Here is a 24,614-nt window from a genome sequence, read left to right on the forward strand (position 1 = left end):
GTCATTTAGCACCTGAGCTACAGAGTTTAGCTTGGGTCCTGAGCTCCAACCCTAGGGGTACTATTGCCTTGGACGAATTTTGGACGAATTAAGGAAACCGATCATCTTCATTTGCAGGTTATACCCAGGAGGACAAATGAAACAGATTTTGTGAGAAAGACGAGTCTGAAACACACACACGAGAACCACCAGTTTCGGAGAGCACCTGGTCCAAGCCCTCCTGACCGCCCCGGATTGGAGATGCTGCGCCCTTGCTTATGCAAAAGGCACGTACCCACGGCGCACACGAACAAGCCGCATCCAACGCGAAGCGCGCTCGGGCGTTATGACGCGTGGTGGTGCAGATTCATATGCTACTCCATCCTACCTACCAACCGCGTGCGCCGCTCTAGCCACGTTGGGGAGAGGCGCATGCGCCCTCGCGGAAGAGCCAAAGCGGAGGAAAGGGTGGGCGGCTGCAGTTCTCGCGAGGCCTGCGAGTCTATATATAGGGGCCGAGTGGGAGAAGGCGGGTTCTTTTTTGTGGGGTGCGTGAGTCCGTCTGTTGCTCGGCGCCCTCGGTCTCGATCCTTCTTCGCCGCCGCCGCCCGCCCGCCCCCATCTTCGCGCGGAGAGGCGAGCTCCAGAGGACGAACGACGACAGCGAATCGCAGCAACATGGAGGACAGCGACATGGACAATATGGGCTCCCTGCGGCCACAGACCTTCCTCTTCGGTAATGCAGGCCGGGCCTCGTCCCTCCCTCCCCAAGGGCGCCCGCTTTTCTCCCGTTGTTTCTTTTCCCCATCCCCTTCTCGCGCGGCCCGCATGAGAGGCGGCGGCGGCGGCGGCGGCGGCGGCGGAGGGCAGGCCTTGTATTGCGGCTCGGCCGGGCCTTCTCACGTGGCGCGGGTTTCGCGCGTGGAGGCCCTGACCTTGCGCCAGGCTGCTGGGAGGGTGGGAAGAGAGGCGGCGGCGGCGGCTTCCTTTGTCCTCTGCCTTTCCCCAGGAAGCGGACTCTACTTTGGGCTCGGCCCCGCCAGGTCCAAGCGGCGTGGTGGTGGGGGCCTCATGGGGCCTTCATTTGCGGTCTCCACCTTGCTACCTGGCCACGCTTTCTCTGTACCGCTCCGGGATAGGAAGGGAAGGACCTGGTCTTTGAAATGGGTGACTAGGTCGATATTCCGTTTGTGTCTGGGTGCAAATACATTTCTATCACAATCCTCTAAAGCTTACTGATAGGGATTCACTGCGCGGGAGCATCGTTTCCTCAGGGTACAGGGTATCTTGGAATGATCGCTTGCGTAAAGCATCCGCGCTTCTGCCACGTGGAATTTGAATGTGCCCCGGGTTGGCCCATCTAGGTTAAGGGGAGGAGAAAACAGAAAGCCGCTGCGAGGCCCGGGTAACTGGGACTAGTGTGGGAAATGGAGGAAGAGATGGATGGCCATGTGCTTAAGTAGGTGGAGCATGATTCTTACAAGCTCTAGGGGAGTGTAATTGGTAGGCAGCGACTACGTTATAGCCTACGGGCATATAGGGAAATTATGCCTCGTGCTGCTGTTTCTTGAAACTGAAACCCTAAGCATAATCTAGAAAGGCAAGAGTGGGAGAGCCACATTAAACTTTAAAAAATGTCTTAAATTCTACTTGTTACTTATTCGCCACAGGCTAACATCTGTACCATTTATGGTAGATTTACATCATGGTTATATACTTAAGTCTTCAGAAAGCTAGTTTTGTAGAAGCAGTTGTTGTAGCTGAGCAGAGATTTTCCCATGCTTAAAAATGGACATGGACTTGCTTACTAGTTTGACTTGTAATACGAGTTAGTAGTTCAGTCTGATAAAGTAAAGTTGTACCCTTACAGCACATTATTACTGCTGTTGCAGGATGTGAACTGAAGGGAGACAAACCATATCATTTTAAGGTGAATGATGAAGAAAATGAACACCAGCTCTCACTAAGAACAGTAAGTGCTTGATTCTCGGGAAATAGGGAAACATTTGGCCAAGTACTGATGAATAAATGCAAAATGTGCAGAAGCGAGAACTTGGAGCAGTAGCACCTTAAAAGTGCACATGGCCAGTGGGGTTTGCAGGTCCAGGCATTTGCATGCTTTTTTGACTACTTGTTGGGTGGATGGATAATAGGACAGATCTGAAACTAGAAACTATTAGTGGGTGTCTGGGAACTACTAGTAGGTTTCTGGGTGTTTTGCAGTAGATGGCCAAGGAATTCTTACTACAGGTTAACGATAACAGTAACAAAATGACTTCTCTGTAAATTATACTTTTCAAGTGAAGGAAGGTGGGATAATCAGAAATAAATGAGAGGATTGTGAGCCATTTGGTTCTGATACTGAAAACAAATTCTTATGCTTAGAGTTCATACTTCTGAGTGCATGTTTTTGCATCATATTCCTGTGACTGAATCTTTGGATTCAACTGAAAAGTAAATTCTGCAAGCTGAATTCCACCTGCTCCAGTATAAGGCATAGCTGTACTGCTACATTGCATATGTGTGGTTATTATTTAAAGGCCTGTTTAAGTTCAGCTATATTAAGTTAAACTTAACTGTGAAACAGTGGCATTGTAATAGATAAATGTTAAATACTGCATCTTTTTACACAGGTTAGTTTAGGGGCTGGTGCAAAAGATGAGTTGCACGTTGTTGAAGCGGAAGCATTGGACTACGAAGGCAACCAGATTACTGTCACACTGGCATCCTTGAAGATGTCAGTTCAACCAACGGTAAGGTTAACGTGAGTTGGAATGTAAGAAAGCAAGTAAATTGTTATTTCTGCTTTTGTTAGTTGTACTCTTTCATGGGAGTCACCAGACATTTGTCCCGGAGGACTGCACTGGGTAGCTGCAGAGGTTTGAGGGACTTGTCTGTGTGCACCCACAGGGGAGGCTCCTTTTGGGGGTCTTATTTCATCTTTTGTTTAATGAACACCTTCATCCCATCATTTTGATGCTTTTAGTATCCTTTTTATCCACTTTTATTTAATTCCAATACCTTTTTATAATAAAACTTTACTCATTTATTTTGGATAATTGTGTGTTTTATCATGAATGCTCCCTTTCCACCTATTTTCAAAGTGCTATTCTGACACACCATGGTTGGGTTTTCTGTCCCATAATAAACCATTCAATCCTTGCACATTTTCTGTTACCCTTTTTATTCACTTTATCCCTTTTTGTAATAAATACTCCCATATCCCATCTCTCACTTCCCCACTCATGTCATTTCCCATGTCCACAGATTTTATAGTGAACATCCCTCCTTTTTCAAAATCCTACCTTCCTGCAGCTATGCAGTGGAGCATTTCACTGAGCCTCCTGGCAGCAAAAATAAACTGCTGTATTGGGCTATTAGTTTTCCAGGTGATGCTCTGTGGTTCTTGCCATAGAAGGTTTTTTTTCTCAGAATGTTCCCTGGAAGTAAGCATTCTTAGAGCCCTTGAGAAAATTTGACACTCAAAAGTACTGATTTTCTTGCTCGGTTCTTCTACCGATCTGTCCTCTGCTTTGAACACTCATATGTATCGAGCAGTTCTTCAGAAATGTTCATTATTTGCTTCTGTGTAAGACCTTCATGGGATTGAAATTACACATCTGGTTTCAGTGGTTGTTTTGGTCAGACTATAGTTGAACTCCAGCAACTTGAACTCCAACTTGATCCTTGCCCATCGTGGCTACTGTCCAAAGCCAAACATGGGATTGGTGCCTGGATCCTGGAGGTCATCAGCTCCTCTCTGAGGGACGGCTGGATGCCTGCCTCTCTAAAGGAGGTGGTGGTCAGGCCGGTCCTAAAGAAGGCGTCCCTGGATCCAGAGATGGGCACCAATTATAGACTGGTGGCCAACATCCCGTTCTTGGGCAAGGTGTTGGAACGGGTGGTCGCGGGACAACTCCAAGCTCTTTTGGATGAGACTGATTATCTGGATCCATTTCAGTCCAGCTTCAGACTTGGGTATGGTACTGAATCTGCCTTGGTCACCCTCTATGATGACCTGTGCAGGGAGAGAGACGGGGAGTGCGTCCCTGTTGGTTCTCCTGGACCTCTCAGTGGCTTTCGATACCATTGACCATGGTATCCTTCTGGATAGGCTGAGGGGGCTGGGAGTAGGAGGCACTACTTGGCAGTGGTTCTGCTCCTACCTCGACGGCCGATTCCAGAAGGTGGTGCTGGGGGACTTTACCTCTGTGCCATGGCAGCTATGCCATGGAGTACCGCAGGGGTCTATTTTGTCCTCTTTGCTATTCAACATCTACATGAAACCACTGGGAGAGGTCATCTGGAGGTGTGGGCTGCAGAATCATCAGTACGCTGATGATACCCAGCTCTACCTCTTTCTCAACCAATCCAGGTGAGGTAGTGGCTGTACTGAACCAGTGCCTGGACAAGGTAATGGGCTGGATGAGGGCCAATAAACTGAAGCGCAATCCAGACAAGATGGAGGTCCTGTTGGTGGGTGGCTCGGGCTCTGGGGTAGGTGACTTGGACCTTGTCCAATGGGGTTGCACTTCCTCTAAAGGACAGGGTCCACAGCTTGGAAGTGCTCCTCGACCCAGAGCTGTCTTTGGAGGCTCAAGTGACTGCGGTGGCGAGGAGCACTTTCCTTCAGCTTCGGCTAATCCATCAGCTGCGTCCCTACCTGGAGGACGACTGCCTAGCAACAGTGACACATGCATTGGTTACTTCCTGATTGGACTTCTGTAACACGCTCTTCGTGGGGCTGCCCTTGAAGACAGTCCGGGTACTTCAGATGGTGCAAAATACAGCAGCCAGGTTGCTGACGTGGACTGGGCGTTACTCTCACATAACCCCAGTCCTCTACCAGCTTCACTGGCTCCCCATCGAAGTCCGGGCTCAACTCAAGGTGCTGGTTATCACCTACAAAGCCCTCAACGGCTTTGGACCTGGATACCTAAAGGAACTCTTGCTTCCTTATTTGCCCTCCCGTCCCTCCCGTCCCTTGAGATCGGCAGCAGAGGCCCTCCTCCAGGAGCCCTCTGTGAGAGACATCAGGAGGCAAAGTACCCGGAGGAGGGCTTTCTCTGCTGTGGCGCCCCATCTGTGGAATGCGCTCCTCAGAGAGGTCTGCCTGGCACTGTCATTATTTGTTTTTCGGCGCCAGGCTAAGACCCTTTTATTTAAACTATTTTAACAACGCCTAATATCTATAGGTTTTAATTGTGCAGCCAGGGTGTTTCTGGGTTTTAATTGTATTTGTATCATGTTTATTTATGTGAGCTGTCCCGAGGCTATAAGCGATGGGACTGCATACAAAACCTCTGGATAGATAGATAGATAGTCTGTATTTAAAGATTTACTCTATTCTGAGTCAGCACTGCAAAATGTGTACAACTTTAAGCCCAGTCTGGAAACTAACTCCCAAGAAAGACCCTGAAGCATATGCTGCTGTTGCAGAACGTATGGAATCAATACTCCAGGAATGAGGCCTGATTCCTGTCACAGAAGTCACATTCCTAGCATGTCGTAGGAAGTCATGTTCTACAGGTCTTGCTGGCTTTCTTGGTTGCCTAGAAATACGACTTCTATGGCAGTAACCCTAACCCATGCCTAGAGTGTTTGGGGAAGCAAAAGAAAGGGTTAAAGCTGTAAAAGAGTATGAGTGTCCAAACATGAGTGAACAGGGTAAAACAAATGGGGGGGTGGATGTATGTGTGTGAGACACTTGACCCTTCCCCATGTCACATCCCCCCTCCCTCAGGAAATGTGGCATGAAGTATTTCTGTATGTTGAGAAATATTGCACATGTTGCACTGTGTGACACTTTATTCCATTGTTGTTGCTGGTAGGGGCTAGATTATAAAAATTATTTGGTAGGACTGATGTTTCGATCTATATATATTGTAAATAGATTTTTTGGTTAGTTCATAAGGAGTCAGATGAGGCTTCAGAGATAAACTAATAATGGGTGGGTTTGGTGGACAACTATAAGTTTCTAGTAGTTATTCTGAATTCTTATGCAACACTGCAATAGTATATTAACCTAGATAATTTCAGATGAAATTGAAGTTTTATAATTCAGACTTTGAATTAGACCCATGGAATTTCTTTTAATCAGCTATTCATTTCAGACTTTTTAACTTAAAGGAGTTTCTTCCTTTAAGATGTTAAAGTGTGCTGCCTGCTTGAGCCCCCCCCCCCCATCCCCGCCCCGTACATACACCTTGATTAATTCCTGGCTAAAGGTGCCACTAGGGAAGAGTTTTGCTGCCACTAGGACAAGGGTAGAGAACTTCAGTCCAAGGGTTGAATTGGCTCTGGGCTTGATGGACTTCATTGTTCTCATGTGCCTCATTGTGCAGGTACCTGCACGCATGCCCTGCATTGCTCTCACACGTGGAAGTCTGCTGTGCTGCCCACTGGTTTAGCCTCTTCCCAGATTTGGGAAGGTGAGAGGGGTGAGGCAAACTTAGCCAGTGCCTTGACGTATGCTTCTTGAGTTCACAGTTCAATTGCTCTTGCACCTTTGCCTCTGGGGGTGGGGGCCTTTCAGAAGCCCTGCAAGCTTGGATAGGGTTGGGCTAGCAGGCTGAATTCGGCTTGCAGGTTGGAAGGAGGGTGGCAGGGTGATAGCTGGCAGAAATTCTTTGTGCAGCACCCTTCTGTGCTGTTCTAGAATGTTCTGCAGCCTACAAGAAAGGATTGGGAGGTGGTGCTAAAGGTTACAAGCAGATATTGAGGGCACTGTTCCCCACCCCTTTTCTGTATCCCATTTCCTTTGTGAATGGAAGTTTCCATTATTTTCATGGAGGGGTAGGTCTAGATGCAACCCTGTGTTTTATAAGCTCAAATACGAAACATTTACTAAACATTAGTTGTTTTCAGCATGGGAAAATGTGGATAAGATATCTCAGTTTTCTGTTTCAGAAATTTTGGTACATAAATTTTGAGGAAGACTTTAAAGAGTCTTTTGGCATAGTAGAGACTAAAGTTTTTATAGCTTCACTGCTATTCCATTCATACTTAAGAGTAGGTTCCATTGAATGTACTGGTGTTTGCTTTGGCATACATAGGTTTTTCTTGTGAAATGTTTAGCTTTAAGGATTTACAGGCAGCTGAAATACAACTTTTAATTAGGAATGAGTAAAACCAGCAAAGAAAAGGAGTCAAGTGTCTTCCTTGTTTGTATTCTTCTCACTTTTATTTCTATTGGAATTTGATTCCTTGCAGTTAGGAAAACTGTTTTAAGTTTGTCAGTGATTGCAAGAGTTGCATCCCAGAAGAGGAAAGCAAGCTGTACTCTCCATTTGCCCGGCCTTGTTTTTCATCTGAGTTCTGCACTTGATTCATTTAATAAGCAAAGATCATGGACTGTGCGTTCTTCTGCAGGGAGACTGCCGACTCTTAAATTTGAGCTGGTTTGTCACAAGCATTCTTGAAAGCTTATTATCTTATTCACTGTTTTGAGGAGAGTTCAGGGTTCCGCAACCTAGTGTACTTCAGATGTATTTCTAGCTTTAACTCAATGTTAACTGCAGCCAGCATAGCCAGTGGTCTGAGATTATGGGAGTTGTAGTCCAAAACATCTGCTGGGACCAGGTTGCCTGCCCCTGAATTAGCCAGTGGGTTCTTCATGCGACATCTAAGCCCTAGTTCATTCTGGCACTGTTTGGATGTATGTTACTATGATAACTTTTATCCTAACTCTGAGATTTTTTTATGCCTGTGATTCAGCTGGTATAAACTGTTCCAAGCATGCTTTGTTCATTTTTCCCCTTCAGGTTTCATTAGGTGGCTTTGAAATTACACCCCCAGTGATTCTGAGATTGAAAAGTGGCTCAGGACCTGTTTATGTCAGTGGTCAACATCTTGTAGGTATGAAACGTTAACTTCATTTTAACTTGAATTATTTCTATCCATATGTATCTTGTGAAAGTTGGAAGATTGTTTCATTTTTCATGTCATGTATTAGCTTTAGAGGAAGAGCCAGAATCTGAAGATGAAGAAGATGATAAGGTTCAACACAATATGGCAAAAAGGCCTGCAGGTGTGACACTGGCTAAAGTTCCACAGGTAAGTTGAAAATGGTAGAAATTGGAACTGTGCTTATGGGAAGCTAGTATTATGCCTAAATGACAGGTCTCCTCATATGGACTCTTTGGAAGCCATTTGACTTACTTTAGTAAGTGTTCTAGCTTGTACTGGTAGCAAGAGAAATCTTGTATGTGCTCTATAAATCTGGGCTATGAATAAAACAAAACCGAGGCCTCTGTATGAATTCACTTATAATGTGGTGTGGGGAGAAGGGTGAATATTCTAATTTAAGTCGATTGATTTTTTAAAGTAAATTTTTATTATTTATTTCTGCAAAAAAAAAACACTGAAAAACATCAAGCATCAGAAACATCAGACCTGCTGGGTCAGCCCCCCATTTTTTTTATAGCAATCTATAAATATATTCAAATCTATGCGTAGCCCTGTTTCTCTAGCCAATAATAAAAAGAGTTCCAAGTTAGATAGAAGTATGTATCCTCTTTCTCCTTCAGAGACAAAGTCAGTCTGTCCATTTCAGCACAATCCAGAATCTTTTTTAAAATTAGTTCATCAGTGGGTGGTTCTTCACTCCTCCAGTGTTGGACAAATGCAATCCTTGCCACAGTAATTACATGTAATATCAAATACGTTGCTTATTGACGACATCAGGTACAATGCCTCGTAAAAATACTTCAGGTTTAAATATTAAAGATTTTTGTAACATTTCCTCAAGCCATTTATGAATTTTAGCCCAATATTTTTTTGCCTTATCACAAGTCCACCACATATGATAGAAAGTTTATGTTTGCATTTCCAACATCCATTTGACATACTTGAAAACATCTTTGCTAATCTATTTGGTGATAGATACCATCTATAAAACATAGAGATTTTCTTTATATGAGGTTACTAAAGTTACCTTAATATTTCTTTCCCACAGCTTTTACCATTTCTGTAACTGAATATTATATTCAAAATTTTGTGCCCATGTTATCATAGTTTCCTTAACTTGTTCATCTTCCATTCTCATATCCAAAGAAAATTATACAGTCTTTTAATCATTTTCTCATCTGATTTTAAGATCACTTGGTCAAATGTTGTTAACTCCTTATGAAAACTCCACATTTTATAATCTTTAACATATCTGTGTATTTGAACCTTATGCCACCAAGAGATATTAATACCCTGCTCTTGTAATTCTTGGTTCGATTTCAATCCTCCATCATTATCTAAAATACCATATTTCACATATCAAAATTCAATGCGTTTGGATATACAAGAGCTTCCATAGGTGAAAGCCACCTTGGCAACTTAGTATACAGTTTTGTCTTTAATTTTTCCCACACCAACATTAATGACTTTCTAATATAATGATTTAAAAAACAACCATGTGTCTTACACTTCTCATAGCACATATAAGTGTGCCAACCCATTTGTAGATCATGCCCTTCAAGATACAGGATTCTCTTATTTCTTAAAGGTACCAATTCTTTTAACCATGTTGAAACAGAAGCTTGATAATACAACATCCAGTCAGGCAGGCCAAAACCCCCATTCCCTTTAGCCTCTTGAAGCATTTTTAATTTAATTCTTGGTTTCTTCTTTTGCCATACAAATCTCAAAACTTGGGTGTTTAGATCATCAAAATTTTTTTATCAATTTTTATGGGACTTGTTTGAAATAAAAATAAGAACTTTGGTAATATATTCATTTTAACTATTGCTATTCTTCCCAACAACGATAGTTGCAAATTAGCCCATTTTTCCAGATCACTCTTAATTTCCTTAAGTAGTTATCATAATTCTTTCAGTGTAGTACATTTAGCTGTACGAAAAATTCCCAAATATTTAACCTTTTTAACAATTGAAGATCTACTTGTTCCGTCAAAGTTATTCTCTGCTCCAGTGTGAGATTTTTCACTAGCAATTTCGTCTTTTCTCTATTTTCATCCCAGTAACTTCACCATACTCTTCTATCTTTTGTAAAAGTTTAGACAATTAAGTTGATTGATTTTGAGGATATCTATGCATTGGAAGATCTGAAATTCAAATAGAACCACTGGCATTCCCTTGACATGCATATGTTTTCTCTTAAAGAAAAAAGCAAAGCTGATGGATGACGACGAAGACGACGAAGACGATGACGACGATGACGATGATGACGAAGAGTATGTTCACGTTGGAATACTTGTTTGCATAGAAACCAATAGAGCAATATTGTTATCAAGTTAATAAGATAAGATGCCAATTTTACAACTGGGAAGTGTAACTCTGGAAAACAGGGAATTGGTTTAGATCAGGGTAGTCCAACACATGGTCCACAGGGTATATATGTTCCCCAAGGCCTTGTTCTGTAGCTGTCTTTCCTCTCCAAGACTCCCATTCCTCTCAGGAAAAGAGCAGGACAGGCTGTGCAAGAGTTCATCCCAGCATGCCCCACTCCACTCCAGCTGAAAGTGCAGAGGTGCTCAGGCGCTAAATACCTTTGTGCTTGTCAGCAGACACAGGCAGGGCATGCTGGGGGGGAGTTCATTGGCGCAAGTACAAGAGGTTCAGCGTGGCAATTCCAAGATGGGATGGGAGGAAGGGTCAAGGGTTGTCACATGGGAGAAAAAGGGATGCCATCTTGTTTTTGGCCTCAGGCCAGTCCTGGTTGTTTCACATACAGCCAGTCAAATTTATTAATTTTTTGGGCCCTTCAGCGAAATGGCTCACAGGTCAGATAACGTTCAGGACAGGCATATAATTTAAAGGATATGGCTGAAAAGATAAGGGGGAGGAAAATGAGTAAATGGAGGCATTGTAACAAAGTTCCTATAAGACCAGCTGGAATGGAAACAGTCCAAGGAAAGAGGAGCCAAACGTAGCCGGTGTCCATGCAGGGCCAACGAAATGGCCCTGCTTCCCATCTTCCGCAGCCTGCTAAGTCTCATAATTCAACCTTGCCTGCAAGGGCCGTCAGAGCTCTTCAAGAGGGGAGAAGTCATGGATTCTGTTCTTAGGCCAGCCTTCTCAGGCCTGGCACCCTCTGGATGAACTGGACTACAAATTGTGCTCAGTCCAGGCCTGGGGCTCTTCAACATTTGTATAAATGATTGGGAGGAGGCAGTGCAGGGAATGCTTATCAAATTTGTAGATGACAGAAAACAGGGTGGGATAGCTAATACCCAGGAAGACAGGAACAAAATTCAAAGTGATCTTGATTGTAGGAGTGCTGGGTTGAAAACAGAATGAAATTCAGGAGTGGCAAATATCAAGTTCTGCGCCTAGGAAAAAGAAACCAAAGTTTCTAGTGGGGGATATTTGTCACATGGGAGGGTTTCTGAGCAGGAGAAACGGAAGAAAGGGATGGGCCACCCCAGAGGAACGGTCGTTGTGCTTGGGCTGTGGTTGGAGAAAGAGCTGCCTGTGATTTCTGCAGAGATCACAGGCCGGCAAAATGTTCTTTTCATTCACGCCTAAAATCATTTTAAAATTAAGCTGCTGCCCCTGATTCCTGCAGCAGATACCAGGCTGCATAGGTCCACAGAGCTTTCAGTTTGCATCTGTACTGGCACAAGATATTGGTGCTGACTGTAGTTTACTGAAAGTGAACACTCAGTTTCCAGTTTTGTCAACCAGAAGAGCTATATTTGATTTAGATTGGTTTCCCAGTGTGGGTCCTAATGCTCTGGTCATTCAGTCATCCCTAAAACCAGCTTAAAATTAAGCAGTGAGCCCAGACTGCCGAGGTCTGTAAATCAGTTGATTAACCAGTGCCAGAAACAGTAATAAGTTCCAGAAAATTCTGATTAGCGCCGAGGGACCAATCTATAATACCTTATTAAAGACAATTCTATTTAATTATTGGCACAAAATATTGATGCTCTAGTACAAACTGTAGTTTTGCCATACTGAACCTTGGGGCCACTACTTAGTTTCCAATTCTGAACAGTAAGTGCTAGAATTAGATTTGTTTTCCATTTTGAAAAATATTACATTTCATCGTTATTTGTCCCAGTGCTGTGAGCAGGAAGAGAAAGAGGTCATTTCAAGATGGGAAATACTGTTTTCAGGATTACTGAACACTGGACTATCTTTTTGTGCAATCTGGCAACAAGGTACAGTGTCTTGAGTGCCTGCAAGTAGTCAGTGTGCTCAAACAGTACGATACCAATCATCATTACATAGCAAATCATGCCTTGAAGTACCATAATGTCGAAAATGAAGTTAGAGGAAACCCTTGTTAAGGAACTGAAGAAGAACTTTGCTTGTCGGGCACAACTCTTTCAGAAATGCACCTCTGTTCTTGCAAAGTAACATTTGTTGTGGCAGAGTCAATTGGACAACATATGAAACCATTTTGCAATAGTGAATTTGTGAAAACCTGTGCTGTAAGTATGGCCAAAGCCTTAAGATAAAAAAGCAGCAAAGTGTTTTGAATTGGGGTCCTTGTCACATCACACAGTATTGTGCCACGTAGTCTTTAGTTGTGAATGTGTTGATTAAGCTGCATGAGAAAGTGTTGAATGCAGAATGTATTTCGACTGCCGTTGTTGAGAGCACTGATGTGTTGGACACTGCACAGCGCATGATAATTCTCGGTGGTGTGCTCAGTGATTTCACTGTGTGTGGGGAGCTATTCACTATTTTCTTCGTGGAATGTCAACAGAAGATACCTACAAACAAGTTGTAACCATACTTAATAAAATCGGAAGTCTTGAAAGCCAAGTTTGATAGCAGCAGATGGTGCACTAGCAATGACTGGGAAAACACAACATGTCCTTTCATTGTATCGTCCCTCAAGAATCTTTGCCAACCAACTGAAACTGAAGGACACCATGAAGATGGTTAAGATTACAAATGTGATTTGAAGTGGAAATTTCTCACTCCATGAAAAGTGAAGTTTTCTTGAAGAACTTGATGGAGACCTTGTTCACTCTAATGTCTGCTGGCTTAGTTCAGGGAAATTTCCTGAAAGATGTTTTTTTCAGTTAGGAAAGTTACACCCGTTCAGCATTGAAATGAACTGTGCTGAGTCTTTTCAGCAGAAGAAGGTTGGTACTGAGTTCATTGGAGAACTGGCATTTCTAACTGATATCACGAGTCACCTTAACATTCTCAAAAAGTCTCTGCAGGATATGAATCAAGATGTTTGTCAGCTCTACACCGTGGTTGCTGGGTTTCAGCAGACGCTATCTGTGAAACAGTTTGAATGCAGTGCAACGAGATACATGATGAACTTGGTCATTCTGTGGATTTTGGTGACTATCAACTCCAGTTGGATGTGCTGAAATATAATTTTGAAGGATGATTTCACAAATTTGCTGAACTACACTCCTCACTCATGCTATTGATTGACATCTCGACTGTTGAATGCCATTATCAGATGGAACATTGTTGAACTTAAAGCTGACCCATTTCTTACACAATTGGCTGATACAGGTGCTGAAGTCTTCAGATTACTTTCAAAAGAGCAGTTTCCATTGCTTAGCCATTTCAGGCTTAGCATACCGTCAGTGTTCAGCTCTGCATACTGCCGCAAACAAGGTTTTTCAAACATGAACTTCAAGTCCAAAACTTTAAACAACAGACACTTCACTCAAGGTTTGACTGTGGATGTGAACAGCACAGTTCAAGGCACTGATCAACTTGTAAGTTGTTTTCAAGCTCAGACATCCCACTGAAGTTGCCAGGTGGATAAAAACAAACATATTTTTCCCTGTGATTCCGAACAACTTTCCCTACATATGTACCTTTTCAGTCTGAACCTGTTTTCTGGCACACAGTTTTGTATCTTCAAACTTGCAGAGAAAAGCCAACTCTGAGACCTCATACTGGTTTTCTCCCTTGTTTATTGGTTAAATACGTTAATCGTGTCTATTAAATATATTGCAAACACTTTAATTTACATTATGGAAATATAATTCAGTGTGTAGCTCTCAGGTTCTGTGTCAAAGTCTTCATGGGGCCCTTAAGGAAAGTTGGACATCCCTGGTTGTCTTGTCTTTAAATATTTTAGAAGTTGCAAGCATACTGCTAAAATACAGCCAGTATTAACACAGTGAAATTCTAGCTTCTGACTGAAAGTTTGAAATAAGACTTTACTTGAGATTCCAAAATATTATTTATTCAGCTAATTCTCTACCTTACATTCTATTCAGAGCAGTTTATATAATGTTACTAAACGAGAGTGTTTTCTGTATTCTCTGGAAACAGCATTGCCCTGGAATAGCACATAAACCCTTGCACATTTCTTAAGAGGTTGTCCTGCTTGTTTGCATTGCAGTTACTCCCATTTTTGTATAAAAAAATATATAAAATTTTTGTATAAAACTGGATGGAAGCATTCAAAGATGTTCTTAAATGTATCAGGCCTATATAGTTATGAAGAAAAAATGGGAAAATGAAGGGCTGTTAGTATTTTTCTGAAACCTTGAACAGTTTTGGATTATAAAATACTCTTTCAGAATGTAAGATGCAGTGTTTATGTATCATTATTCAGTTCTTACACCCCAGTTATTTCTAAAAACTATGGATCACGAATGTTAGCAGATGGCTATTGGTGTGAAATGTCTTGAAATAATGATTTTTAAAAATTCTCTTAAATTCCCAGCAGAGTTACTCTATTCTTTATTAAAATTATAACTCAGATGTATCCCTACTGATAGATATTTGCAGATACTCTGTCATGTTTAGTTTCCCAACATGTCAGTAGAATTACCATATCATATGGAAGAAATGTACGTTCTGAAATATTTGCATTTTTTTCTATGTAGTACTGTGTTTCTGGATGTGTTCTGGTTAGAAGCTGTAGCTGGCAATCAGTGGAGTTCTGATCTCAAATCAGCATGTGAAATATATTTGTGGGTTAGTTATTCACTGTCACTAGATGCAGCAGAACATTGTTTAGGTTATCCTCAGGTTTCTTTTTAAATGTAAAGGTTTGAATCTATAGTTTGCTGCCAGTTTTTAATAAGGTTCTCAAGTCAATCTTACCATAAAGGGCTGGCTGTTTCAACTATAAAATCTTCTGTAAGAATCAACTCTCAGGCAAAAAAACCCTCAGTTGCCTGTTCCTATGGCATAGGATTGACTCTGCCATTAGAGACAACCTCCAGATTGAACAATCTATCAGATGTTCATTAATGGAAACGATTTACAAAAGTGAATAAAATGTTACTTTTAAATAATAGGTGGGAATGCTTGCCATTTCTAGATGGAATCTTTCTCAACTGAAGAAAATCTCACAAGCTTTTACTTCAACTCAGATTTCCCTAAGCTTCACAAACAGGAGCAGGCTTAGAAATTTCCTTAAGCTTGCTCGTACAAGCATGTACACCACCGTTTTGGCACTTTCAGTTCTTCCAGCTTCTGATGTAGGATGATTCAGATGTTTCAAGGACTACTTAAGTTACCTGTGGTCACTCAGAAGACAGGAACATGTTACATATTTGCTGCATGTAACTTAGCTTGTAAAATTATTAGTTAAGGTGAAAAATATAATTTATGCAGACAATGGAAATGTATTAAGCTTGCTTTTAAAAGTTCTTAAATACAAAGATTACTTTTACGAGCAAATACAAATTTAGGAACATAAAAACTGTTTATGTTGGGAAGGCAAAGCATGCTTGTGTAACCTGGTACCCTCCCAATGTTTTGGATTACAACCTTTCTTGCTGTTGACTTTGTGAAACAACAAAATGACTTTAGCTCTCTTAAATTGCACAAAGTATGTATTGCCAATTTTTCAGGTTTTTTTTTCCAAAAAACTTGATTCTTCTTTCCTGGGGATTTCTTCTTATGATTTCAAAATTTCTGTAAATTTTACATTTTTATGTATATGGGAATCTATGCTAACTCCAGTTTTAATTGTAGTGATGATGAAATGGATGAAGAGGAGGTGGAAGAGAAGACTCCACCCAAGAAGGTGAGTATCTGTATAATTCACATAACAGTTTCATAGTATGACTTTGCACTTAGTGATGGAATTGTTAACATTGTAGGCAGTAGTGGGTTTATGTGTTAAGACCTGAAAAGTAACAATGTGTGGGCATATTTTATTATTTGAGGCTGTAGATTCAAGGCAAATTTCAGTCTTGTGAATATTTCAACCCATGAAAAACACTGATGGACAGTATACCTAAGCTATGTGTGGTCCCCAAATCAGTTTAACAGTTTGCTTTAATATGGAATAGTACCAGTCTAGTGCCTCCTGCGTAGAGGGTCTTGGGAATGGATTGCTAGAAAAGTAAATAACCAGAAGACATTGTGTTTGAACCCTCATCCATGATCAAATACCTGCGTCACAGTTGATAGTTTTTATGGCAGTGGCTGAACAAAGTTCACTAATAAGAGAGCCAGTGTAGCAGAGACGGTCTGGGGATATGGGAGATCCAGGCTCTACTCCAGCCATGAAGCTCACCTGGTGACTGTGGAAAGGGCACAGTCTAACCCACCTCATAGGTTGTTGTGAGGATAAAATGGGAGAGGAAGAGAACCTTAGGGTGCATTGGGTTTCTTGCAAGAGTAAGAAAAGTGGGGTATAAATGTAATGATTGAGGAGTTTCTATAGTATTATTTAGGGGGACCAGCAGCACTTGACTAACAATTTGTAGGTCCAGTTAGCATGTTAATAAAAACATGCAGATTGCTGTCTGTTAACTGTTTACATGTCGAAACCTCTGATAATGGTTTTTAGCAATTCAGGTGTTTCTTTTGAGCGTTCTTGGTGTGTTCTCCTAACACTTGTGTTCAGCATCTGCTCTAGTTGTAAAATCCTTTATAAGTAAGTGTTGAGACTGCTGCTTGGTTTCTTCCCTTCCAGAACTTTTCCAGCATTGGCCATCATTTCTGTATTAGTATATTCATCTCTTTTCTGTCTATATCCAGTTCATGGTGAATTGCTTTAAATGCATTGACAGAAAATGCATATGCGTACAACATGGGTCTTCAAACTATGGCCCACAGGATGGATCCGGCAGCGAGTTCAAAACCATCTCCGAGCGAGCAAGCCGCTGCCTGCCTCCCCTGTGCATGTGCGCTCGCCACTGCTTTGCAGCGTGGGACGGAGGCAGTGCTTGTTCATCCAGAGATGGCTTTGCACTCTCTGGGAGATATCTGAGTGTGTGAGCTGCCGCAGCACACGCCAAACGCCACTTTGCACATATCCAGGGCCCCCCTCCTCACTGGCCCACGCGTGTAGCTGCCGCCTTTCAACTGGCCCCCTATTGAAAAAGTTAGAGGACTCCTGGTGTACAACTGCAGTAGCTGAGCTCCCTGTCAAAGCATGGTAGTCTCTGCTTTGCCTTCAAGAATATTGGGGTGGTGAGCATATCTGTCTGGCACTGGCACAGCACCATTGCTCCCTGCAAGCTAGGCTGTGGAATGAAGTCCAGTTAGTTACAACACAGTAGGTCTGTCTTTATAAATAGCAAGGTATAAATAGGAAAATGCTTTTTTGACATTGGATTTTTAGAAGTAAAAATAAATGTATTATACCAATTTTTAGCAGACTGAAACACTAGGTGGTGCTAATGCACTAGGAATCTTGAAGCTGCCGCATAGAACTTTAATTGGGATTAATTCAAACGAATACAAGTGTGTATGAATAAAAATTATCAATTTAAAAACTCTGATCTAGTATTGAGGATTTGGTAATACTTACTAAATGCTGTCTCAAGTCATTACATTAATGGTACTGTTATATTTCTATAACCTTGACTTCATTGGGGGGGGGAACTTGAATAAAATAGCTCAGAAGAGGAAAAATGTTAGCACACCTTAGTTTAAGAAGTAAAATGAATATTCAGGACTGAACTGGCTTTCCTGGCTGCAGAAAGTTAGCAGACTCTGGTTTGGGTGCATTACTGTATTTGTTTTATGTTTCCTCTTAGGTACTCCACAGCATATATGGGTATTCTCCACTAATCTCAGTCTTGCTATTTTCCAGGTCTGCTTAGCTTCAAAGGTTACATTTGCCTAATTTATTTATTTATTTATTTATTAAAACATTTCTATGCCGCCCCTACATTAGGCATCTTCAAGTCAGTGATAGGGGTTAGTCAAATAAATAAAAAAAAATCAAGGAAAATTGGAACATTAACAGTTTCAGTCAAATCTAAAATCAGTTGTAATTAAGTTCCCTCAGATGAGTAATCCTGACAAACACATGCCTCTTACACACAGAATAGTTTAGGTGTACTAAAACGAGTAAACAATTGTAATTATGTTCACTTCTTTAAAAGAAAATGTCCATGTAGCAAGTATCCATGACTTTAAATACCGTTAAAGTTTTGCTTATGATGTTAAAGAAACTTACTAAATTAGAACTCTATTAAACAAAGGTTGCAGAAGTTTTCCCTCAAATTGTCATCACTGATACTGTGAAAGCCAAGGAAAAGTAGAGTATAGGATTAAGTGGTTTCAAATAGTTGTTGGCTGGATCCCATTGGAGAACTTAGGTGGTTCTTGTTGTTGTTGTATTTATGCACCACTGCATAAAAATGGTGTTTTATAGTTATCTGTCTAAAATGAGACTATTTAATTTTAGCCTGCTCGAGATGCTTCTGCAAAGAAGACCCCAAAATCAAACCAGAATGGGAAAGATTCTAAGTTGGCTACACCCAAGTTGAAAGTGAGTAAACATAGGCCTGGTTCGTGCATAATTGTGAACCCACGTTTTATTTAACCAGTGATGATTTGTTGCATCCAGGGTTGTCTGCCACACAATTAACCTTTGCTCGCTCGCTCTGTATCCTAAATGTCTTGGTAGTGCTATAGCAATGGCATGTATGGTGGCATTTTTTTAAACAGCTTTTGAACATCTTGTCCTCACTGCTTGTATCATCTGGCAAAACAGCCCACATACAATGAGGGCCCTTAGCTTAAATGACCCATTTGTTCACAGCCCAGCAGCAGCTCTCTGGCTATTCATGGATATCAGTGCAGTCATGTTCATACATGACAACCCAGAATTTAGAAACCTACATGATTGGTTAGTGTTATGTGTAAACCAGGCCATTATTTTATCACACTGCTAATCATACTTTGTCTACAGATTTGTAAAGCAATTAGGAATGATTTCAGTACTATTCACTGTAGCTTCTAGAATGTAGCAGTGGCAATCTGTACTATAGTAAACATAGAATTCACATAAATGGTGATGCAAGCATATGTCTTCAAAAATGCTTTTGAAACTGCAGTTCTAATTATGTAAGCGAGTCAGTATCATGTTATGACTTTACATACTGCTTCTGTCTTCTGAATGCAATGTTTTATTGATAATCACAACTTGATTACATGCACTTCTTACCGTACCTTGTGCTGTAGAACATAGAACTGGTTGTAATTTATCAAAATCTGTTGCAGTCTTGCTGTAAAGCACGGGCAGAAGATGTAACAACAGAACTGTAAAAACATTAGTTTGTCATACTGTTGAGAAACTCCTATGATTTGTGTGTTTCAGACTCCAGAGTCCCATAAAGAGAAAAAACCACAGACTCCAAAAACACCAAAATCCTTCACTTTAGATGAGATCAAAGCAAAAATGCAAGCGTTTGTACAGAAGGTAAATTTACCAGACAACTCAGTAGATATGGCTAATTTAATAGAATCTTTAATAATAACCTTGTTTTTGACTGGGCTCATAGTGATGGGGAAGAGCAGGTCAATTTATGTTTAATTTTCTGTTAAATGCTGTACTGCTTTTGATATTGGTAGAGCAGAAATTGTTTCTATGGATTGCTTTGTGCATGTGCAGTAATCTGGCCACAAATGTTACATTTTTGGGAGTCAGGCTACTTAAAAATGTATTCCTCCAGATCCCTCTGTCCCTCCCTCTGAAAATGGCAGTATATGCAATATATATCAATCCTAAACATACTCCTCCAAGAACATGGTACTTTACCCACATAGTTGTATTATTAAATATATTTAAAGTGTTTAAGGTATACTAGTTGTGCAGCACAATGGTTTGGCTGCAGCCATTTTTTAAATGCTACTTGAAAGCATATTGTGTGTGTGCTTCTAAGAATATTGATTCTCTCCCTGCTGGGGAAAAATCCTCAGGAAATACCGCCCCCAACATCTTAGGCATCTTTTCCGCTTTAAGATAAAAAAGACTAATGCATATCTTCCCTTGTAATCTTAGCCTGCAATTTTCTGAAAAGCAGTTAGTATGTTTACCTTTTCAAACTTTTGAAAAGTTACCTAGAATATTCACATATGAAATAACTGTATCTTAAATTTGTTATAGGAACTTTCAGATAAAGCACAAGCTAAAAATATTTTAATTCACTGCGCTAACTTGGTTTCCCTCTTTCTTTTACATTATAGGGGTCTTCTCTTCCTAAGGCAGAATCCAAGTTTGCAAATTACATTAAGAATTGCTACAGGACAGAGGACCCAAAGGTAATAGAATGGTCTAGAATATTATCACCATTTATTTGTTACATTGTTATCCAGTTAGTCTTCCTCTTGCAAAGAACCAAAGGCAGCTTGCAAGGTTCTGTTTCTGTTTTATCCCTACTGCAGCAACACTGTGAGGTAGATTAGGCTGGGAATTAGTGTCTAGCCCAGTCATCCAATGGGATTCATGACCCAGAGTGAACTAGAACCCAGATTTGAGTATCAGTTCAGTGCTCTTAACCACTACACCACACTGGCTCTAGATCTGAATGAAAAGGCTAAATTTACTGTAAAACTGATGTATTTTCCACAATTATTTTCTCCACACTTTCAAGATTTCAATTACAAACAATGAGCTTGATCCAGACTTAGTCATCACTAAGTCATCTGTCCCTTTGATTACAGTGGGTTGACATTACACATGATTAAGTCTGTATCCAGCCCTGTGAATGATACTTAGAAGTAGATGCTGTTTCAGTGGTGGCTGTGGGAAAGGTAACACTTTTCTCCATTTAGATGGTCAGTGAACCCTTTCACTACATAACGATTGTTCAGCACCATTTTGACCAAGTGAAATGGTATTGTGGTTTTCTACTGCTGAATTTGGCTAGCCTATGCTTTAGTTTCCTTTTGGCAGGCTAGAGGCTTTCCTTTTCCAAAATCAACCAAATTACTGTGTGAGAGCATGCCAGAAGGTGGTGGTGGTGTTGGTATCAGGAAGCAACTTGCATTGGGTTAGACCTGTAAATCTTAAATTTCACTATCAAAATTCTTCAAACAAAGTTGTTACGCTTTTCTGCTTCCCCAAAACAGTTCAAAGCTGTTGGGGTGGGGGGAGAAATTGTGGCGTTCTTTAAGGAGAATGTTTGAAAGCAGCTCGTTCAGCTACTGAAGTGGATTTGGACATGAGGCAGGGTGGGCAGAGTTCAGATAACTATTTGCCAACTGATACACACCCTTTTGCTTTTCTTTGCCATGCTTTATAGAGTGTGAAAGGTCTTGAAAGGCAAAATTTATTGAGTAATTTTAATCCTTATATGCTGTGTGGTGTATTTGGTTAGCATATTTCAAAATTAGCACAGATTTTATGTATACTTGTCATGTTAACCATTCATCTAGATGAAAGAAACTTTCAAGTTGAGAATGTTATGCCCATAACTATCTTGTGTGGACATTATTTGCTTTTAACTGTGTCCCCATATGTGTATTTACTCAGAAGTACGATCCACTATTAGGTGGGTCTTGGTGTCTGGTGAGTATGTTCAGATTGCAATGTGATTGAACTGATCATAATTTGTACTCGAGAGCAAGATCTATACAGAACTAAACTTCCTTTTTGGTGTGTTTTAGGTTATTCAAGCACTCTGGCAGTGGAGACAGACTCTGTAAGCAAGAAGTTAAATGGCTCCTTTTTAAGTTACAGTCCTGTGTGTTTAACCATTAATATCTGGCTGTCTTTTTTATAAATGCTAAAGCTTTCCCTACAGAGTCTGATTAATGTCGTCCAGAATGTTTTGCCAAGAATGTGTTGTCCAAAATGCCTGTTCAATTTTTAAGACCAGGACTCCACCCTTTTCATTTCAAATATGTATGGAATGTTTTGATAATGCATCGTAGTGGTGGTCAAAAATGGAAATGGGGAGACTAAATGTAAATGTGAAAATAAAATTTAGTATTTTAAGTAGCTTTGCTGTTTTTTATGGTGTCACAGTTAACTTTTGCTCTATATAATTGTAGTCTACCAATGCAATCAGAGATCCTTAATCACATATGTTTGCTCAAGGGCACATGCTGTGGAATGTCTTGTATGCTAACCATTCTTTCACTTGAACTATTCATTCGGTAATACCCATGAATATCCCAACATTTTCAGTTCATCTTCTTGCTCCTTATGCTCACAATGGTACACACAATGAACAGATGAGAGCTTGTATCATCACACTTAATCCAGCCTACTTGTTTTCTGTTATACCCATTCATAGCACCCCTCTTCTGAAATTCAGCCTTTGTCTACCCTTGTAATCCATAGATGTCATCTGATAGGTGTACCTTTCTACCTTTTGATCCTCAATAGACAGCCTGCTGACCATAATTGTCATTTTTTAATAGGCTTTATCTGTTCAGTCCTTATCAGTCCTCGCTTAGTTTCAGGATGGATGTCACCCACACTTGTGTTTGAAAAGGGGTTCCCTACGTTAAACTTGGGGCAAAGCAAAGCACGTTCAGTGCTTGTAGATCTAATGACGCTTAGTGAAGTCTTAACCTTTTTATGCTATACACCTAAAGTATTTGTGGCTTGCTCAATATTTTTAAGATGCTGGACAGATCATTGTCTTTGAATCAGTACAATAAACAGCATGTAAAGACTGTGTATACTTGGGTGGTTTCACTGTGCTCAAGTACAAGCAACATGCCTGATAACTGTGCCTTTTAAAAAACATGCCTTTTTACAATGCAGTGGTCAGCATCAGAGCCAAGTGATGCGGTCATGCATTTCAGCTACTGCATATTCCTCTGAATAATCATTGTCACCCTTTAGGAAGTCCCTGCAGAGAATTGAATTGAATGCACATTTTAGCCATTGTCGGAAGGGATTGTACATACATTGCTTGGGGAAGTTGAGGAGTCTCACCTGGACAGTATGGGAGTGGAGAAGAAAACATGTTGGGTTATAGGATGGATGTTAGGTTTTTTGTGCATTACATCTTCTGTTGTCACTGCCTCCTAAACCTCTCTTCAGTCAGGCCTTCAATTTATTCCTGTTCTGGGCCTGCATTCCTATTTTATCTCTGAATTCAATTTTTTATTATACAAATGTTGCAGATGCATGTAACAGTGAGTTAGAAATCTTAAGACTGCATAAAAACAAAACTGAGTAAGCTGGTACATGCAGCCTCTGTTCCTCCTGTTAATGAAGCAGGTAATAAACTTTTCAGGGAAAGGTTACTGTGATGTCCAGAACAATCCAGGATTCATAAAGAACCAGGTATAAAGCTGACTTTAAGGGCAGTAAACCATAATCTCAGGTTTGAATTTATACTAAGCTGTTCCTGCTGAGTGTGTTTATCTCCATCTGAAGCAGGAACAAATAGAATGCGTGAGTGAGCATGCAGGTTGTTAATCTTGGGGTTTAATAAACTATTTGTACTGTCATGTGGAATTGCAGTGATATTTCCTACCTATAGGATTTGAGCGATTTTTTTCAGCACTCAATACTCTGCACCCTGATCAGTTTGTAAGATTGTATGTTAGGACTTGTTTTGGTTCACTTGGTCAGGCAAAGGAGGATAAGCTTATTTTGTTTACATTGCCTTTATACTGCATCATGAGCATGAACAAGATTCACACGGGTCACTCTTCCAAGGAGCTTATATGTGATACACAAGTTATTTTGAAGTATTTGTAATACATGATTTCTTTAGTATGTTAGAGATGCTTGCCCAGAAAATTGAACAGGCTTCTAACAAGCCTGTTTATCCAATATTGGTTAAAAGTATCTGGAAGAACTGGCTACCTCACATAAACTTTTCATCCTTATAGATTTGATCAAAAGGTAGAACTTCCTTTGCTGATCTCCATTATCTCATCTGCTAGTTTTTCTAATATAAAAGCGGCAAAGTCTAAAATAATGAATCAGCAGAGGCCCTAATATGGGTATGCAGGGGCAAATTAAAAAAAAAAACTGATGTAATTTGGTAAATCCCATAGGGTACCCTTAATAGGTATGGTTATTGTGCCCAGAGGTTTTTGGGTGAGCAGTCTCATGTAGTATACTGAAATGGGGAATTAAAAGGAAGGGGATGCCTGTTAAATGTAGAATCCAGCTGTGCCATTTCTCAAGGGACCTATGGAGTTCTGTTAAATTGCAGTTAGAGTGGAATATGTAACAGGATATGTATTTAAAAGTAATGTTCAAGGGTTGCGTGGGGGAAATGGTAACAGTTACAGCTGATTGAGGAGAGTCAATTTCAGTGTTGTTTGAACATGTGGGATCTGATTAAAACTTAGATGATCCATAATCTAGAGCAACTTTGAGCCCATCCATATGGAAAGTGCCAACTTGATGAGCTAAGGCCTCTTTCGTTCACATTCATAGCCTAGTGCATCTTGCTTTGGAAGGAAATTCAGCCTTTCAGTGCCGATCTGAGGGCACAAGGGAAGCTTGCGATACCACTGTTGCACTCCCATTATTTTAGTTGCACCAGCAGGAACTACGGTTAGCAAAACAGGACT

At 40.8% G+C, this 24,614-nt stretch overlaps 1 protein-coding gene across 1 annotated transcript; it reads left to right on the forward strand.

Moving 5' to 3' along the window:
- Nucleotides 1–489: 489 nt before the first annotated feature.
- NPM1 (nucleophosmin 1) lies at nt 490–22,065 on the forward strand. Its single transcript, XM_044444246.1, has 11 exons — nt 490–715; nt 1,872–1,951; nt 2,613–2,732; nt 7,743–7,836; nt 7,934–8,034; nt 10,092–10,162; nt 15,852–15,903; nt 18,526–18,609; nt 19,441–19,542; nt 20,310–20,384; nt 21,732–22,065. The coding sequence occupies exons 1-11, from the start codon at nt 658–660 to the stop codon at nt 21,768–21,770; spliced, it is 876 nt and encodes a 291-aa protein (XP_044300181.1). The 5' UTR covers nt 490–657; the 3' UTR covers nt 21,771–22,065.
- Nucleotides 22,066–24,614: the final 2,549 nt, after the last annotated feature.

The sequence above is a fragment of the Varanus komodoensis genome, unplaced genomic scaffold (assembly GCF_004798865.1).
Source record: "Varanus komodoensis strain SLA01 unplaced genomic scaffold, ASM479886v1 scaffold44_3, whole genome shotgun sequence".
Classification (NCBI taxonomy): Eukaryota; Metazoa; Chordata; class Lepidosauria; order Squamata; family Varanidae; genus Varanus; species Varanus komodoensis.

Coding starts and splice junctions, on each gene's coding strand:
- NPM1 (XM_044444246.1), top strand. CDS start 658: ATGGAGGACAGCGACATGGACAATATGGGCTCCCTGCGGCCACAGACC. Junction 10,163..15,851: donor GATGACGATGATGACGAAGA/GTATGTTCACGT, acceptor TTTTAATTGTAG/TGATGATGAAATGGATGAAG. Junction 19,543..20,309: donor TGCAAGCGTTTGTACAGAAG/GTAAATTTACCA, acceptor TTTACATTATAG/GGGTCTTCTCTTCCTAAGGC.